This window comes from Aquarana catesbeiana, linkage group LG05, assembly GCF_042186555.1.
Source record: "Aquarana catesbeiana isolate 2022-GZ linkage group LG05, ASM4218655v1, whole genome shotgun sequence".
In the NCBI taxonomy this organism is placed as follows: domain Eukaryota; kingdom Metazoa; phylum Chordata; class Amphibia; order Anura; family Ranidae; genus Aquarana; species Aquarana catesbeiana.
The window spans coordinates 653,040,506-653,057,362 of NC_133328.1; the positions used below are offsets into that span (position 1 = coordinate 653,040,506).

The 16,857-nt window shown below is 47.0% G+C and overlaps 1 protein-coding gene across 1 annotated transcript in view; it reads left to right on the forward strand.

The window, feature by feature from the left end:
• The window catches only part of LOC141145716 (uncharacterized), a 120,279-nt gene extending 114,261 nt beyond the window's left edge, over positions 1-6,018 (forward strand). Inside the window, exon 9 of the mRNA XM_073632598.1 lies at positions 3,805-6,018. Within this exon, the coding sequence (XP_073488699.1) occupies positions 3,805-4,579 (775 nt within the window). The 3' untranslated portion in view covers positions 4,580-6,018. The remainder of the gene's footprint in view (positions 1-3,804) is intronic.
• The last annotated feature ends 10,839 nt before the right edge of the window (positions 6,019-16,857 follow it).

The window sequence follows — 16,857 nt, forward strand, 5'->3', positions numbered from 1 at the left end:
ATCTGCGCTACAATCTGCAGAAGAGGTAGACTCCTTGTTCCTCTCTGATTGGACATGTGCTACTGCCATTCTGTTATCTATTAGAATCCTCGCATGACGGCCCTGAAGTAATGGCACTAAAGCCAGCAAAGGTTCTTGTGCTGCCATCAACTCCAGACAATTGGAGGAATGAGGAATCACTCCTTCCCATCTTCCTTGGGGCATCTGGTCCTGACAGTGCGCTCCCCAACCCTTTAGACTCGCGTCGGAAGTAAGTGTGATCACTTGTGTGACTAAAAGCGGAAGGCTTTGCTTCAGGTTGGATGGTTTAGTCCACCATGTCAGAGCTTGCTTGACAAAATGGGGCAGCACTATTTGCTGACATAGAGAACTTCTGTCCCAGTGCTGGAGGAAAGCAAACTGAAGGTGTCTGAGATGCCATTGTGTCCAAGCCACTGTGGGCACTGCTGCGTTCATCAGCCCCAAGACCCTCATACAATGCCTCGCTGATACTGAAAAATTCATCTTCAGAGCTCGGACTGTCGAGGTTAAGAGGGATATCTTCTTCGGAAGGAACACTTTTCCCACCCCTGTGTCGAATAAGACCCCGAGATATTCCAACCTTTGTGAGGTAATCAGCTGGCTTTTGTTGAACTGACACAACTGCTCCCACACTCAAAAGATCTTGAATGTAGGCCTCTAGTGTGTTCCTCTCTACCTTCCTGGAGGGCAAGTGAGTTTTTACAAAATGATTCCCGGAGGATGGTGTTCCCATTCTAGCCGATATCTGTTTCTCACCACTGGGCGGGCCGACCTTCAGAAATATCCCTCTGTAGTCTTTGCACCTTGGGTAAACTTGGGCTTCTGACCTTTGTTAGCAGATTGGGAAACCCATCAGGGCTGTCGCAGGAACTCCCTTCCGGGCCGATAAGACCTTGCCTCTTGGAACTGTCCCCTTGATCTCCCAGTGGGATGAAAGGTCTGCTGCCTCTTCCTCCTTTCTTGCGGGATAAGACCCGACTTTCCACCTGTTACACGCTGGATGGCCTCTTCCAGAGTCTTGCCAAACAAGACCTTACCGACATACGGCACTGAGCATAGGCCCTGTTTAGATGCACTATCTGCCGTCCAGTGTTTCAATCACAGAGCCATTTTGGCTGCCACAGAATGCGCCATCACTCTGGCCGACAACCGAACAAGGTCCACCGGCTGCTTCAGCCACATAATCTGCTGCTGATTTAAGGTCTGCTAATGTTGAAAGGAAAGACTCTTGCCCACTCTCCAACTCCTTTAACTGCAACATCCAAGCTGTTAAAGCTCTGGCCACTGACATGAAGGCTGCTGTAGTCTTACAGGCTGCCCTTGCTGAGAGGTAGACTGTTTTGAGCTCTGCATCCAACCTTCTGTCCATTACATCACAGAATGCAACAGAATCATCAAGCAGCAGTGTCACATGCCGTTCCAATCTCTGGAGAGATACATCTACCCTTGGAGCACTCTCCCATATCTCCGAGTCCTCGGAACAGGTAGAGTTTTGCAATCCTATTCTGGAGACTTGTGTTGTCTTGTCTGGTTTCGGCCACTCCTCCATCAATTCCTGGATCTCATGCATAACAGGAAAATTAGGCAACACCTTCTTTAAATTAGGAAAATACTTCCTTATCTTCTGTGAAGGATAAGATGGCTCTTCCTCCCAGGCGACCGCCTGCTTCACAGCCGTGACAAAAGGCATATGACTCCTCCTGATCCTCCTCTTCTGGAGATGACTCTGCCTCCCCCTGGTCATGTTCTGGTGGTGGTGATACATCCTGAGTCTCAGTCAAGGGACCTAGTCCCCTTGAAGATGGCTTTACTGAGACCTCTTTAGGGCCCTCTGCCACTGCCCGACAGATGTACTCCTGCATCTGCTGAGACTCTGCCACTCTGTCTTGTGCTGCTTCACACACCAATTTTGAGGCAATGGCAGGCGAACCGCATTACCAGCAGACCCCTGCAGCTGGCTTTGTGGCAGAACACCTAGCAGATCCTGAAGGATGATGAACTGGAGACCGAGAGCGCACCCTTCTGGAGCTTCCTGAATCATGGCCAGTTTCTCGCCGAGAGGAAGAATGGTGACCAGAAGTTCCTGGTGATGAATGCCTGGACTTTGATTTATATTTTCCTCCCTTGTGCTCCTTTCCCCTGCAGGTAAAAGGAAAAAAATAGGTCTTAGCACTCTTTTCTACAAGAAAAACAAAAGGGGTGCAATCGTCATCAAGCCTTCTCCCTATCTGGAGGAGTCCGATCTTCGTGCCTCACCTTCAGGTCTTGGAGAACTCATTGTAAACTCCTTTGCTAACATAAAGAAGGGGTCAGCATGGCTATTCATCCCCACCACCCTTATAGGCAGCGCAACCACGCGGCTGCTGGCAAGAAACTCACTTACCTGTGGTTGGCTGCATATACAGCATGTCCCCTATAGATAGCTGACCTTCCTCCTATTTGAGTGGAAACTCCCACCCCCAGGGTGGAACCTACACTAGGCAGCGTCTGGCACTCTGGAAAATGGCACTCCGCCCTCCCGGAAGTGAGGACATCTCTGCCGGAAGTGTCACCGCCACCATATTGCAACAGGGCAGGGAACAGACCCAGGAAACTGCTCTCCCCTGGTCCCAGAACCCCACCAACACCCAGCAAGGAGAGGAGAATTGGGGAAAAAAGCCATGCCACCACTCACCACGGACCGTCAGAAGCACCATTTAGGCTGCACTTATCTGCCCGGGCACCAGGGCACTTCTGCAGGAAAAGATTTACCTCTGTCCAGGAGCCTTCCACCTGGAGAGGTCAAACCAGGTATGAGAGGTAGGGATTTTCACTTATTAGTAGCAGGATTGCTGTCCCTGGAGCGAGGACAAAAAAGGAACATGGGGATATAGGGAGGCCCTCCTTTTATTTAAGCAGGGGGTTGTCCTGTGCGGATCAGAGGGATGGAGCTGACCTATTCATAGTCTGACATGATTAGATCCCGGAAATAATATGTATTCTCTTTTCTTACACCCATTTTCTACCAGCTGCACATTTGATATCTGATGATTTGTTTGGAGCACAGACTTTTACATGGTGATAATAATATGATAACATCCTCATACTTTGGAACCTTAAACAGAAAGTGATAATGAGGGAGGAGTCAGTAACCCAATGATGGTGGTCTTCAAGATCAGTCCAGTCTTCATTTTGGTTGTTCTCCCCAATTCTCACTCTCTGACCTCTGGTGGGGCTCAGCCCCGCTGTTATTCATGACTAAATCATGGACTAAATAAGGAAGTGCAGGACTTCTTGTGTTGGGAAGGTGACAATGAGTGATAGAGGGGGAGGGGACACTCGTCCTATAATCCCTTCATCACTGTCACTCCTATAAAAGACAGTTCTCGTTGTTTCCTCACTCTCTGACTAAGGTCCATGAATAAAGAAATGATCTGGTAGGAGTCAGAGGACCCATTTACTAGTTACCTTAAGGGGGGAATCGTAAGATCCTCAGAGACAAAGCTGCCTGATGTGGGCGGAGTCCTGGTTTAGGGGAACCAATCTGTTCATGTCTAGTAATAATTTTTTTATTTCTATTTTAGTAGATGGACGGGAGATGAGGAAAACCTCAGAGGATTGTCTCACTTTGTCTCCAGACTGTAAAGTAGAAGATGAGGACATCACACAGTATAGTCCAGGAGAAAACCCGACTACCTCAAATGTCCATCCGGCACCACACAGTGTAGATGGACCATCGTATTCCTCTTATCCTGAGGAACCTCAGACTGTGAGGGACGGTGCCGTCCTTCCAACAGATAAGAGGCTTTCCTGTACTGAGTGCGGGAAGTGTTTTCCTTCTAAATCCAAACTTAATGTGCATAAAAGAACTCACACGAGGGAGAAGCCGTATTCCTGTCCTGAGTGCGGAAAATGTTTTTCATTGAAGTCCCATCTTTACACACATCAGAGTTATCACATGGTGGTAAAGCCGTATTCCTGTCCTGAGTGCGGAAAATGTTGTGTAACAAAAGCAGATCTTGCTAAGCATCAAAGGTCTCACACAGGGGAGAAGCCGTATTCCTGTCCTGAGTGTGCGAAATGTTTTTCACAGAAGTGCAGTCTTTACAAACATCAGAGATGTCACACGGGGGAGAAGCCGTATTCCTGTCCTAAGTGCGGGAAATGTTTTTCAGTAAAGTCCAGTCTAGACAGACATCAGAGATGTCACACAGGGGAGAAGCCGTATTCCTGTCCTAAGTGTGGGAAATGTTTTTCAGTGAAGTCCAGTCTAGACATACATCAGAGATCTCACACAGGGGAGAAGCCGTATTCTTGTCCTAAGTGCGGGAAATGTTTTTCAGTGAAGTCCAGTCTAGACATACATCAGAGATCTCACACGGGGGAGAAGCCGTATTCCTGTCCTGATTGCGGAAAATGTTTTTCATTGAAGTACAATCTTTACACACATCAGAGATCTCACACGGGGGAGAAGCCGTATTCCTGTCCTGAGTGCGGGAAATGTTTTTCAGTGAAGTCCAGTCTTTCCACACATCAGAGATCTCACACGGGGGAGAAGACACTTTCCTGTCCTGAGTGAGGGAATTGTTTCTCACTCAAGTCCTGTCTTCCTGTACATCAGGGATCCCACACAACTCTTGAGGTGTATTAGTGCCTTGAGTGCGGTAAATGTCTTCTATGTGAATGTTGCTGGACATCACAGCTCTCATATGGGGAAGAAGCACACCCTGATATACACCTCAGATATACTCCATGGCTGATCTTCATCAGTTGATAAGGAGATCAGAGATCACCAAAGACATGGATGAAGTCTTGTACCGTGTTGGCCAGTAATAGCAGGAGAAAAATAAAAATGGCTGCCTTCTCTCACACATTCCACCCTTTATTACAGCTCACCGAAGCTTTAACACCTTACACTTCCTTTCTACTCCAAATGTGACCCTCTTCTTGTAACTGTCGGCCCTCCTGGCTTCTCACTATTTGGGGCACCTAAGGGGTCCCCTTTTTCTGCCTCACTCGCAGACATTGTTATCGGTTATCTTTGTGTTCTGGACATCGAATGTCTTCTGTTCTCTAACAATGTAGCTTTTGTTGGACTCACCTCAATACGATGTACTAAGCTCTCCCGAAATCAGTGACTGGACCTTTCTCAAGATGTTTCATTGTCTACCAGTCGCATATCTTACTGTACCATGTCCATTCTGCAAATAAAGAGAGAACAAGAAAAATAGAAATGGATTCATTGCGTTTCATTGGCTGAGTACATTTTGTGGTGGAAGCTTTCACAAACATTTAGAGGTCTATTAAAAAAAATAAATGAACAAATGTGACCGACACTCCCCCATGTGAGATCTCTGATAACTGCAACGTTCGCAGAGTCAGGCCTGATCCCTGCGAATGCTAACAGTTTTGTTGGTAGTGTTTGAATCAGTCACTAACAGTCAGGAGCTTTTTTCCCTGTGCGTCTCACTAGTGTACCACTAAATTTAGAGCCCAAAATGACAAATTGAAGGTACAGTAGTGAAGAGGCCTACACGTTTCCAAGCATGACAGATAGTGAAAAGGAAGTCACTCATCTGTCAGATTCAGGCTCAGAATACGATCCTGTAGACCAGTGGTCATCAACCATGTCCCCAGGGCCCACTAACAGCCCAGGTTTTATGTATTACCTTGGGGAGATGCAGACTAGAATACTGCAATCACTGAGCAGCAAATGATATCACCTGTGATATATTTCAGTTATCTTGCAAACCTGGCCTGTTAGTGGGCCCTGAGGACAGGGTTGATGACCACTGCTGTAGACAGCGGCTCCATGACAGATAGCTCTGACGACGGAGTTGTGGCCCCTGCCAAGGTCAGGCGTACCAGACCCCAATCTTCTGCTGTCGTTGAGGTGCAAGAACCGCAGGGCTCTCGTATGGAGCAGAGAGGTACTAGTGCCGCTCATCCTTCTGGTGAACTGGCAAGCACCAGCGGCCTAGTACACCCTGGTTGTACATCCAGCACTGCAGTAATACTTGGTGAGTCCCATAAGTGCAGTTTAAGCTGGTGAGGTGGCAAGCACATGTAGTGTCCCGCTGCCACCAAGAAGAAGTCAAAGACAGGCCTGTTGAGCCCATAGTGCCCTTCCTGCAGAATTTGCCAATCCTAATTGGGAACCCACCACTTCTGCAGCACCCGTACTTCCCCCATTCACTGGCCAACCCGGAATTCAGGTGGAAACAGTTGATTTTACATCACTTGATTTTTATTCGCTGTTTTTCACCGAAGATCTCTATAGATCTATTGTGGACCAAAGCAATTTGTATGCTGGTCAATACATCGCCGCTAATCCCCAGTCCTCCCTTGTCAGAGATTGGAAACCAATTATGGTTTCCAAATTTAAGATCTTTCTGGGCCTTTCCCTCAACATGGGCGTAACTAAGAAGAGTGAGTTGCAGTCATATTGGTCCACTGACCCAATTCACCATATACCCGTGTTCTCTGCTTCCATGGCCAGGGCACGATACGAGCAGATCTTGCGGTTCATGCACTTCAACAATGAACTCTGTCGTCCTCGTGGAGACCCTGGATACGATCGGCTCAACAAAATTCGGCCCCTCGTAAACCACTTCAACCAACGTTTTGCAGACTTGTTTACCCCCCATCAAGTTGTCTGCTTTGATGAGTCCCTGATTACGTTTTCTGGCCACTTGTCATTCAAACAGTACCTTCCCAGCAAGCATGCCAGATACGGGGTCAAGATGTATAAGCTCTGTGACAGGGCCACAGGCTTCACATGTAGTTTTATGGTTTACGAGGGAAGAGATAGTTCCGTAGAGCCGGAGAACTGCCCAGATTACATAGGGAGCGCTGGTAAGATTGTGTGGGACTTGGTGTCACCGTTATTCGGAAAGGGGTACCACTTGTACATGGACAATTATTACACGAGCATGACACTTTTTAGTCACTTGTTTGATTATCATATTGGCGCATGTGGCACTGTGCAATCTAATCGCCGGGGCTTTCCCCAGAGGCTTGTAGATTCCCGTCTTAGGTTGGGGGAGAGAGCCTGCTCGCAGTGTAATAATTTGCTCGCTGTAAAGTGGAGGGATAATAAGAATGTTTTCGTTCTTACCTCCCTTCATGCAGACACGACGACCCAAATTCCTACGGCGACTGGTGTTGTGGAGAAACCGCTCTGTGTCCACGAATATAACCTTAATATGGGAGGGGTGGACCTCAACGACCAGTTGTTGGCGCCGTACCTAGTTGCCCGTAAGGCCAGATGCTGGTACAAGAAAGTGTCTGTATACTTATTTCAATTGGCTTTGCTGAACGCTCATGTGCTATACAGAGCTTCAGGACAGACTGGATCCTTCCTTAAATTCCAGGAAGAGATCGTCAGAGCCCTTCTGTTTCCAGACGGTGCTCCACCTCACCTTCCCCAACCAAATCCAGTAAGCCGGCTGCATGGGAGGCATTTTCCTTATGTCCTCCCGAGTACCCCTACCCAACAAGCCCCCCAAAGAATATGTCGTGTCTGTCCTGACCATCCTGGTCTTTGCATTGGTGAATGTTTTGAACGCTACCATACACTAGTTGAGTATTAGCGTAGGGTACAGCATTGCACAGACTAGGCACACTTTCACAGGGTCTCCCAAGATGCCATCGCATTTTGAGAGACCCAAACCTGGAACCGTTACAGTTACAAATAAAAGTGTAAAAAAAAACAAAAAAAATATAAAATAAAAAAACAAAAATAGTTGTCGTTTTTTGTTCTTTCTCTCTCTCTATTGTTCTGCTGTTTTTTACTGTATTCTATTCTGCAATGTTTTATTGTTATTATGTTTTATCATGTTTGCTTTTCAGGTATGTAATTTTTTTATACTTTAATGTTTACTGTGTTTTCTTGTTAACCATTTTTTTGTTTCCAGGTACGCCATTCAGCTGCAGCGCAGATTTATTTATCTTGACAGTACCAGCGTTTGCTCCCACGATACATAAAGCCGTGACTCCAGCGCTGTTGGAGGTGATTTCACCACCACAGTTAAAAAAAGAGCATATATGCCGAAGCACGGGGGCAGCAGGAGTGGCGGAGCGATTTGCTCCTAACTTTTGGGGCAGATGCCCCCATGCTTCGGCATATATATATATTTTAGGCACAGGTTGCGTTAAAAAATGTTTTATTTTTTTTGTATTTGCTTTGCAGGTATGGTAAGTCTTACTGTTATACTGTAATGTTACTTTGTTTTATTGTTAACCATCATTTGCTTAGCAGGTATGCCATTTGGCTGCAGCACTGATTTATTTATCTTGACAGCAGCAGCATTTGCTCCCACGATACATAAAGCCGTGACTCCAGCGCTGTAGGAGGTGATTTCACCACCACAGTTAAAAACAAAACGGTGCATGTATGTCCATCATTAGAAGTGGGTGGATGAAGGGAGGTATTCTAATGGTGGGCATACCCACCGATCAATCTCTTTTTTTTGTTCAGCCCACAGGCTGCATGAAAAAAAAGTTTACAAAATATGCCCAACAAGGACCAGCAACGTACTGGTATGTTGCTGCACGTTTGAGTGGTTATACCAGAATGATGCCTGCGGGTTTATGGATCATCTTGGTATCATTCTTTTCAGCCAGTGGTCGTCTTTCATGTAAAAGCAATCCTAGCGGCTAATTAGCCTCTAGACTGCTTTTACAAGCAGTGGGAGGGAATGACCCCCCTCCCACCGTCTTCCATGGTTTTCTTGGGCTCTCCTGCCCGAACAGGGAACCAGAGAATGCAGAACGAAACCGGAAGCTACAAGCATTTCATGACTTAGATTTCACCGGATGTAAACAGCGCCATTGGGAAATTGGGAAAGCATTTTATCTCACTGATCTTGGTGTGGTCAGATGAGAGATCTAGGGTCTAATAGACCCCAATGTTTTCAAAAAAGTGTACCTGTCACTAATAGGGATGGGCCGAACACCCCCCCGGTTCGGTTCTCATCCAGAACATGTGAACAGACCAAAAGTTTGCGCGAACATTCGAACACCGGTAATGTCTATGGGACTCAAACTTGAGAAATCAAAAGTGCGAATTTTAAAGGCTAATATGCAAGTTATTGTCCTAAAATGGGTTTGGGGACCCGGGTCCTGCCCCAGGGGATATGTATCAATGCAAAAGAAAGTTTTAAAAAAGGACGTTTTTCTGGGAGCAGTGATTTTAATGATGCTTAAAGTGAAAAAATAAAAGTGAAATATTTCTTTAAATATGGTACCGGGGGGTGTCTATAGTATGCCTGTAAAGTGGCACGTGTTTCCCGTGCTTAGAACAGTCCCTGCACAAAATTACATTTCTAAAGGAATAAAAGTCATTTAAAACTGCTTGCGGCTTTAATGTAATGTCGGGTCCCGGGAATATGAATGAAAATCAGTGAGACAAACAGCATGGGTACCCCCCAGTCCATTACCAGGCCCTTTGGGTCTTGTATGGATATTAAGGGGAACCCCGCACCCAAATTAAAAAAAGAAAAGGCATTGGGCCCCCAGGCCCTTTATACTCTGAACAGCAGTATACAGGCTGTGCAAACAAGACAGGGACTGTAGATTTGTTCTTATGTAAAATCTGTTTGTAATTTGGAACAGGTACATTTTGTAAGTGCAGCTCCAGCCAAAAAATCTATTTTAAAGCGTTTTGGAAAACATAGGGAAGGGTTATCACCCCTGTAACATTTGTTTTGCTATCTGTGCCCCTGTTCAGAAGATTTCACCTCACTTTCTGTCCCAATGACAATTGGATTTTGAAAATTTGGGGTTTTTAAGGGAAACAAGGATTGGTGATAAATCAGTGGAGGAGACACCTTTTTCCCATATTAACTCTTACAGGAGAGAATTTCCCTTCCTAGGGGTAGATTTCCTCTCACTTCCTGTTGTCTCCCTCCGTTTGTAAGTAGGAGTTGTTTGTAAGTCGGATGGTTGAAAGTAGGGGCCTGCCCTATATACTCTGCAGAAAATTGGGCCTTAGGTGTTGGTGGTACCAGAACACTATAAGCCCTCACAGTTACTCTTGCTGGGCGCTGAAACGGGCCCTGCTGTGAAATATTATTTCAAGAATTGCAATTACATGCCCCTGTTGAACAGGGTCAGAAAAATTGGGCCTTTGGTGGTGTTGCCACAACACTGTAAGCCCTCACAGTTACTCTTGGGCGCTGGAAAGGGCCCTGCTGTAAAATATTATATCAAGAATTGTAATTACACGCCCCTGTTAAACAGGAGCAGAAAAATTAGGCTTTCGGCACTGGTGCTGGTGCCACAACACTGTAAACCCTCACAGATTCTGTTGTTGAGTGCAGGAATGAGCCCAGCTGTGAAATATTAGATTTAAAAATTGTAATTAAGCGCCCCTGTTAAGCAGGGGCAGAAAAATTGGGCTTTAGGCACTGGTGCTGGTGCCACAACACTGCAACCCCTCACAGATACTCTAGTTGAGTGCAGGAACGAGCCCTGCTGTAAAATGCTACAGCAAAAATTGTAATTATTCGCCCCTGTTAAACAGGGGCAGAAAAATTGGGCTTTAGGCACTGGTGCCCAGAACCATAAATGTTCTTAGTAGCTATCAACATGAACATTGAGGAGGAATAGGATAGTCACTCGACATAACAGGATAGTCACTCAGTATCAGCATAGGCAGTCTTCAAGGGATCTCACATTCATAAATAAATTAGTCGGTTACATCAGCATCAGGTGCTTGGTAGCTGGTGATCCAAGACTGATTCATTTTTATGAAGGTGAGCCGATCAAGTCGGTGGACAGGCGCACTCTGTGATCGGTTACAAAGCCTCCAGCGGCACTGAATGTGCGTTCCGAAAGAACACTGGATGCAGGACAGGCCAGTAGCTCAATTGCAAACTGTGCAAGCTTTGGCCAGTGATCCATCCTCAAGACCCAGTAACCCAGTGGATTTTCGGTTGGAAAGGTCTCCAAGTCTGATCTTGCCCCTAGGTATTCCTGCACCATGTACAACAGACGCTGGCGATGGTTGCTGGAACCGATCATACCTTGGGGCTGCGGACTAAAAAATTGTCTGAACGCATCGGTCAGACGGCCACCTTCTCCACCGCTTCTTCTGTGACTGACCGAAGCCTCAGCAACATGTTGTCCAGGACCAGGAATTTGTACCCTCCCAGGCTCTGGAAACGCGTTGCACAAACCTTTCTGCAAGGCCTCCCGAAGATGTTTCATCCTCTGCGACGGCTGGATAAGTTCCGCAACCTTACCCTTGTAACATGGATCAAGAAGGGTTGCCAGCCAGTAATGATCCCTCTCCTTGATCACACAAATCCGAGGGTCCTTTCACAGGCTTTGCAGGATCAGGGAGGCCATGCAGCATAGGTTTGCTGAGGCATTCGATCCGGAGTCCTCTGGGTCACTAAGGATGACCTGATCCGCAGCCACCTCCTCCCAGCCACATACAAGTCCATGGGTTTCTGGGGATTGTAAACGATCCCTTGAAGACTGATGCTGAGTGCTAAGCTCCACTTCCATGCTGATACAATCCTTATCCTCCTCCTCTTCCTGTGATGTCAGCGGGCCCGCAGGAATACTGTCTGGATAAAGGGGGCCTTGAGAGGTAAGGAAGTCCTGCTCTTCCTCCCTCTGTTCTGCCTCAAGTGCCCTGTCCATTATTCCACGCAGCGTGTGCTCCAACAGGTAGACAAGAGGGACAGTATCACTGATGCATGCACTGTCACTGCTCACCATCCTCGTGGCCTCCTCAAATGGTGACAGGACAGTGCATGCATCCTTGTTAATGAGCCACTGGCGTGGCGAAAAAAAAAACAAGCTCCCCTGACCCTGTCCTGGTGCCATACTCGCGCAGGTACTCGTTGATGGCCCTCTGCTGCGTGTGCAGCTGCTGCAGCATTGCCAACGTTGAGTTCCACCTGGTGGGCATGTCACAGATGAGGCGGTTCTTGGGCAGGTTGCATTCCTTTTGAAGGTCAGCCAGCCGAGCACTGGCATTACATGACCGGCGGAAATGCCCACAGACTTTCCTGGCCTGCCTCAGGAGATCCTGTAAGCCCGGGTACCTGCACAAGAACCGCTGCACCACCAAATTAAGGACGTGAGCCAAACAGGGCACATGGGTGAAGTGTCCCTGTTAGAGGGCGGAGAGGAGGTTGTTGCCATTGTCGCAAACCACCATCCCTGGCTGAAGCTGGCGTGGCATCAACCACCTCTGAGCCTGCCCCTGCAGAGCTGACAGAATCTCTGCCCCAGTATGGCTCCTGTCCCCTAAGCAGACCAACTCAAGCACCGCATGGCATCTTGCCTGAGTGCTTGCGTAGCCTCTAGAACGCCTATGGAGCACCGCTGGTTCTGAGGACAAATCTGCACAGGAAGAGGCCATAGAGGAAGAAGAAGAGGAGGGGGTGGAGGAGAGAGGTGTGGCAGAATCAACACTACCAGCATTTTGAAAGCATGGTGGCGGAACAAGCTCCAACAACACTGAACCCTGTCCTGCATCCTTCCCAGCTGGCAGCAGGGTTACCCAGTGCGCCGTGAAAGAAAGGTAATGTCCCTGGACCATGAGTTAGCGGTAATATGCACCTTACCGCTGACCGCCCTGTCCAATGAGGCCAAGACATTGCCTTCCACATGTCGGTAGAAAGCCGGAATTGCCTTACGAGAAAAAAATTGGCGTTTGGGAACCTGCCACTGAGGTACCGCACCGCACATTCCACAAATTCTTGAAAGGGGACAGAGTCTACCAGCTGAAAATGCAGCAGTTGGAGTGCTAGCAATTTAGCCAAACTAGCATTCAGCCGCTGAGCATGTGGATGGCTGGGACAGAATTTCTTTCGCCGGTTTAGCAACTGGGGTAGGGAAATTTTCCTGCTACAATCAGACGTTGGTGTAGCGATAGCAGATTGCCCGCAAGTACTTGGCACACCTAATTCTACACCTTCATTCCTGTCAGTGCTGGTTTCTGAGAGGACTGAAGGTATAGTGGGGTTGGAGATCCCAGCTGATGAGGAACAAGCAGAGGTCCGCCTTGTTCTTTGGTGTGGACTTTTAAGTACTCTTGCCAATGGACTGCATGGGAGCTCGACATATGTCTGGTCAAGCATGTGTTGCCCAACCGGCTGCTGTTTTGGCCATGCTTGATACCCTTCAGACATATGTTGCAAACAGCACTAGTGCGATCTGCTGCACATGTCTCAAAAAAGGCCCACACCAAAGAACTTTTGGAAAAACATGCAGAGTCAGCAGCTCCCTGCACATGTGGAACTCTGCGGTGTGATGCAGTCGGTTGGCTGTCCTTAAGCTGGCCCCTGGAGGGCATCCTGCCTCATTGGAGATGTGCCTCCTCCTCTCTCCTATCAGGCACCCAGGTAGAGTCAGTGACCTCATCATCCCCTCCCTCCTCGCCACTGGAGCAAACCTGGCAGTATGCTGCAGCTGGGGAAACATGACTGCCAGTTTCTTGCCCTTCTTAGGCACCCCCTCTTCTTTCTGGGCTCATGTTATTGCCTTCATCCTCAACCTAGGTACCATCATCAGAGCCTTCAAAACGCTGCGCATCCTCCTGCAGCAAGTACCCTACACTGTGGTCGAACAGTTCGGGGGACTCCTCAGGGCATGATGGTGGGGCTAGGGAAGGAGTGACTGATGACATTGAGCCGATGGAAGAGGCCGATTTGGCAGCTGCATTGGCAGACAAAGTAATCTGAGCCTGGGTGAAAGAGGATGAGGACGGCTTGGTCATCCACTCTACCAACTCTTCTGCATGTTGTGGCTCAACATGGCCAGCTGCCGAAAAAAAGGACAAGCCTGCCCCTCGGCCACGTGCTGAGGATGCACCGTGTCAACGACCAGCACTGTTTGCTGTAGACACAGAGCCTGCTTGCCCTCTTTTAGTGGCCTGTGAGCGTCTTCCTCTCCTTGGTGGCCTTCCAGACATGATGTACAATTAGATTAGCAAAACAACGCCTGAAGTTTACTAAAAACAGTACACTAGGAATGGCCTACAAGTAAGGTATAGGCTTGGCTATACTACAATGCAGGGGATATATATTTTATGAACTGCAGCTTAGTGAGTCACTTGCCTGGCTGAAAGTGTCTTTGAATATATATATATATATATATTAAATGAACTGCAGCTCAGTGAAAGTGTCTTTGAACACGCACTCAAGGAATGGCCTACAGTCAAATATAGGCTTGGCTGGAATACAATGCAGTGGATATATATTATATGAACTGCAGCTCAGTGAGTCACCTGCCTGGCTGAGGTATATTAGAAAATAATACACCAGGAATGGTCTGCAGTGAGATGAAGCTAAACTGTATACAGTGTGTGTATATATATATATATATATATACAAAACTGGGATGCATATATATACAAAATACACTGCAGCTATCTGTCTCGCCTGCCTGAAGTATATTAGCAACAGAACACCAGGAATTGCCTGCCTGCTCAAACTAAATGAAATGACAGTCTCTCTCTCTGAATGTGGGAACACACTACACACGGCCGACGTACAGGCGGCCTTATATAGTGTGGGGCGTGTACTTAACATCCTGAGCCATAATTGGCCACAGGCACCCTGCCTTTGACCAATTATGGCTCTCTTCGCTGACGGCGCTGTTATTGGCCAAAGCATGCGGGTCATAGTGCATGCTTGGCCAATCATCAGCCAGCAATGCACTGCGATGACACAGTGCATTATGAGCCATGACGCGCCGCTCGAATTTGGAGCGAACGGCCCATAATATTCGAAATTCGGCGAACAAGCGAACGCCCGATGTTCGAGTCAAACTCATGTACAACTCGAACAGACAGCCCATTCCTCGTCACTAACTATTGCTATCATAAGGGATATTTACATTCCCCGAGATAACAATCAAAAATGATAAAAAAAAATTAAAAGAACAGTTTAAAAATAAGATAAAAAAATTGTAAACAGCAATTGCACCATGCATGTGAGGTATCACCGCGAAGGTCAGATCGAGGGCAGTGATTTTAGCAGTAGACCTCCTCTGTAAATCTAAAGTGGTAACCTGTAAAGGCTTTTAAAGTCTTTTAAAAATGTATGTAGTTTGTCGCCACTGCGCGTTTCTGCGCAATTTTAAAGCATGTCGTGTTTGGTATCCATGTACTCGGTCTAAGATCATCTTTTTTATTTCATCAAACATTTGGGCAATATAGTGTGTTTTACTGCATTAAAATTTAAAAAAAAGTTTTTTTTCCCAAAAAAATGCATTTGAAAAATCGCTGCGCAAATACTGTGTGAAAAAAAAAATGAAACGCCCACCATTTTAATCTGTAGGGCCTTTGCTTTAAAAAAATATATAATGTTTGGGGGTTCAAAGTAATTTTCTTGCAAAAAAAATATTTTTTTTTCATGTAAACAAAAAGTGTCAGAAAGGGCTTTGTCTTCCAGTGGTTAGAAGAGTCCATGGAATATTTTATATTGTGACACAAGTTGCGGGAAAGAGACAATTTTTTTTTTTTTTTTTTTTGCACAAAGTTGTCACTCCTCAAACATGCCATGGGAATATGTGACATTACACCCCAAAATACATTCTGTTGTTTCTCCTGAGTACGGAGATACCACATGTGTGAGACTTTTTGGGAGCCTAGCCGCGTACGGGACCCCGAAATCCAATCACCGCCTTCAGGCTTTCTAAGGGCGTAAATTTTTTATTTCACTCCTCACTGCCCATCACAGTTTTGAAGGCCATAAAATGCCCAGATGACACAAAACCCCCCCAAATGACCCCATTTTGGAAAGTAGACACCCCAACCTATTTGCTGAGAGGTATAGTGAGTATTTTGCAGACCTCGCTTTTTGTCACAAAGTTTTGAAAATTGAAAAAAGAAAAAAAAATACATTTTTCTTTTCTCTCTTCATTTTCAAAAACAAATGAGAGCTGCAAAATACTCACCATGCCTCTCAGCAAATAGCTTGGGGTGTCTACTTTTGACAACTTTAAAAAAAAAAAAAAAAAAAGTTTGTCATTTTCCAGCAACTTGTGGCAAAATATAAAATATTCCATGGACTCAACATGCCTCAGCAGGTAGGTCTGCGTCTGTTCTGCGAGTGCACGTAGTTCTGTGAGTACCTGTGTATTGTCTTGTTGTGTACCTGTGTATTGTCTTGAGTATTAGTGCCAGGAAGCTAGTTGTTAGGTAATTTGGACAAGGTAAAATCCCCAAATCCTCACTAAATTTAATAGGTACGATGCCCGGCGGGTGTGGAGAGGCGACTCTTTGTACATCTTGCCGCATGTATGCGTTCCTTGATCATCCGATCGAGGGCGAATACTGCTGTGCAAAATGTAAGCACATTGTTTCCCTGGAAGCCCAGGTTCTGAATCTGGGGAAGCAACTGTCAGCACTGAGAAGTCCCTCCATACTAAAGGTGAGCCAGGAACGTACACGGCAGGTGCCGGCAGGGGCCAGCACAGAGGCGGGTGGAGACAAAGAGGTGCCGGCACTAGCAAAGAGTAGATGGGTGACAGTCAGGAGGGGTAGAGGGGGAAGTGCCAGAGAGGCCGATCTAGGACTGGAGCATCCCAATAAGTACGCTCCATTGAGTGACATTGGTGAAGCCAGTCAGGGACCAGCACTGCTGGAGATGAGGGACTCTCCTAGCTGCCAGGGGAAGAACTCCTCCAGTGAGAGTGGGGGGGCAGCAAAGGGAAAGGAAAGACAGATTCTGGTGGTAGGGGACTCAATTCTTAGAAGGACAGAGAGGGCAATCTGTAACCAAGACCTGAAGCACCGAACAGTATGTTGTCTACCGGGCGCTCGGGTTCGGCACATCACGGACCTTGTGGACAGATTACTGGGAGGGGCTGGGGAAGACCCGGCTGTCATGG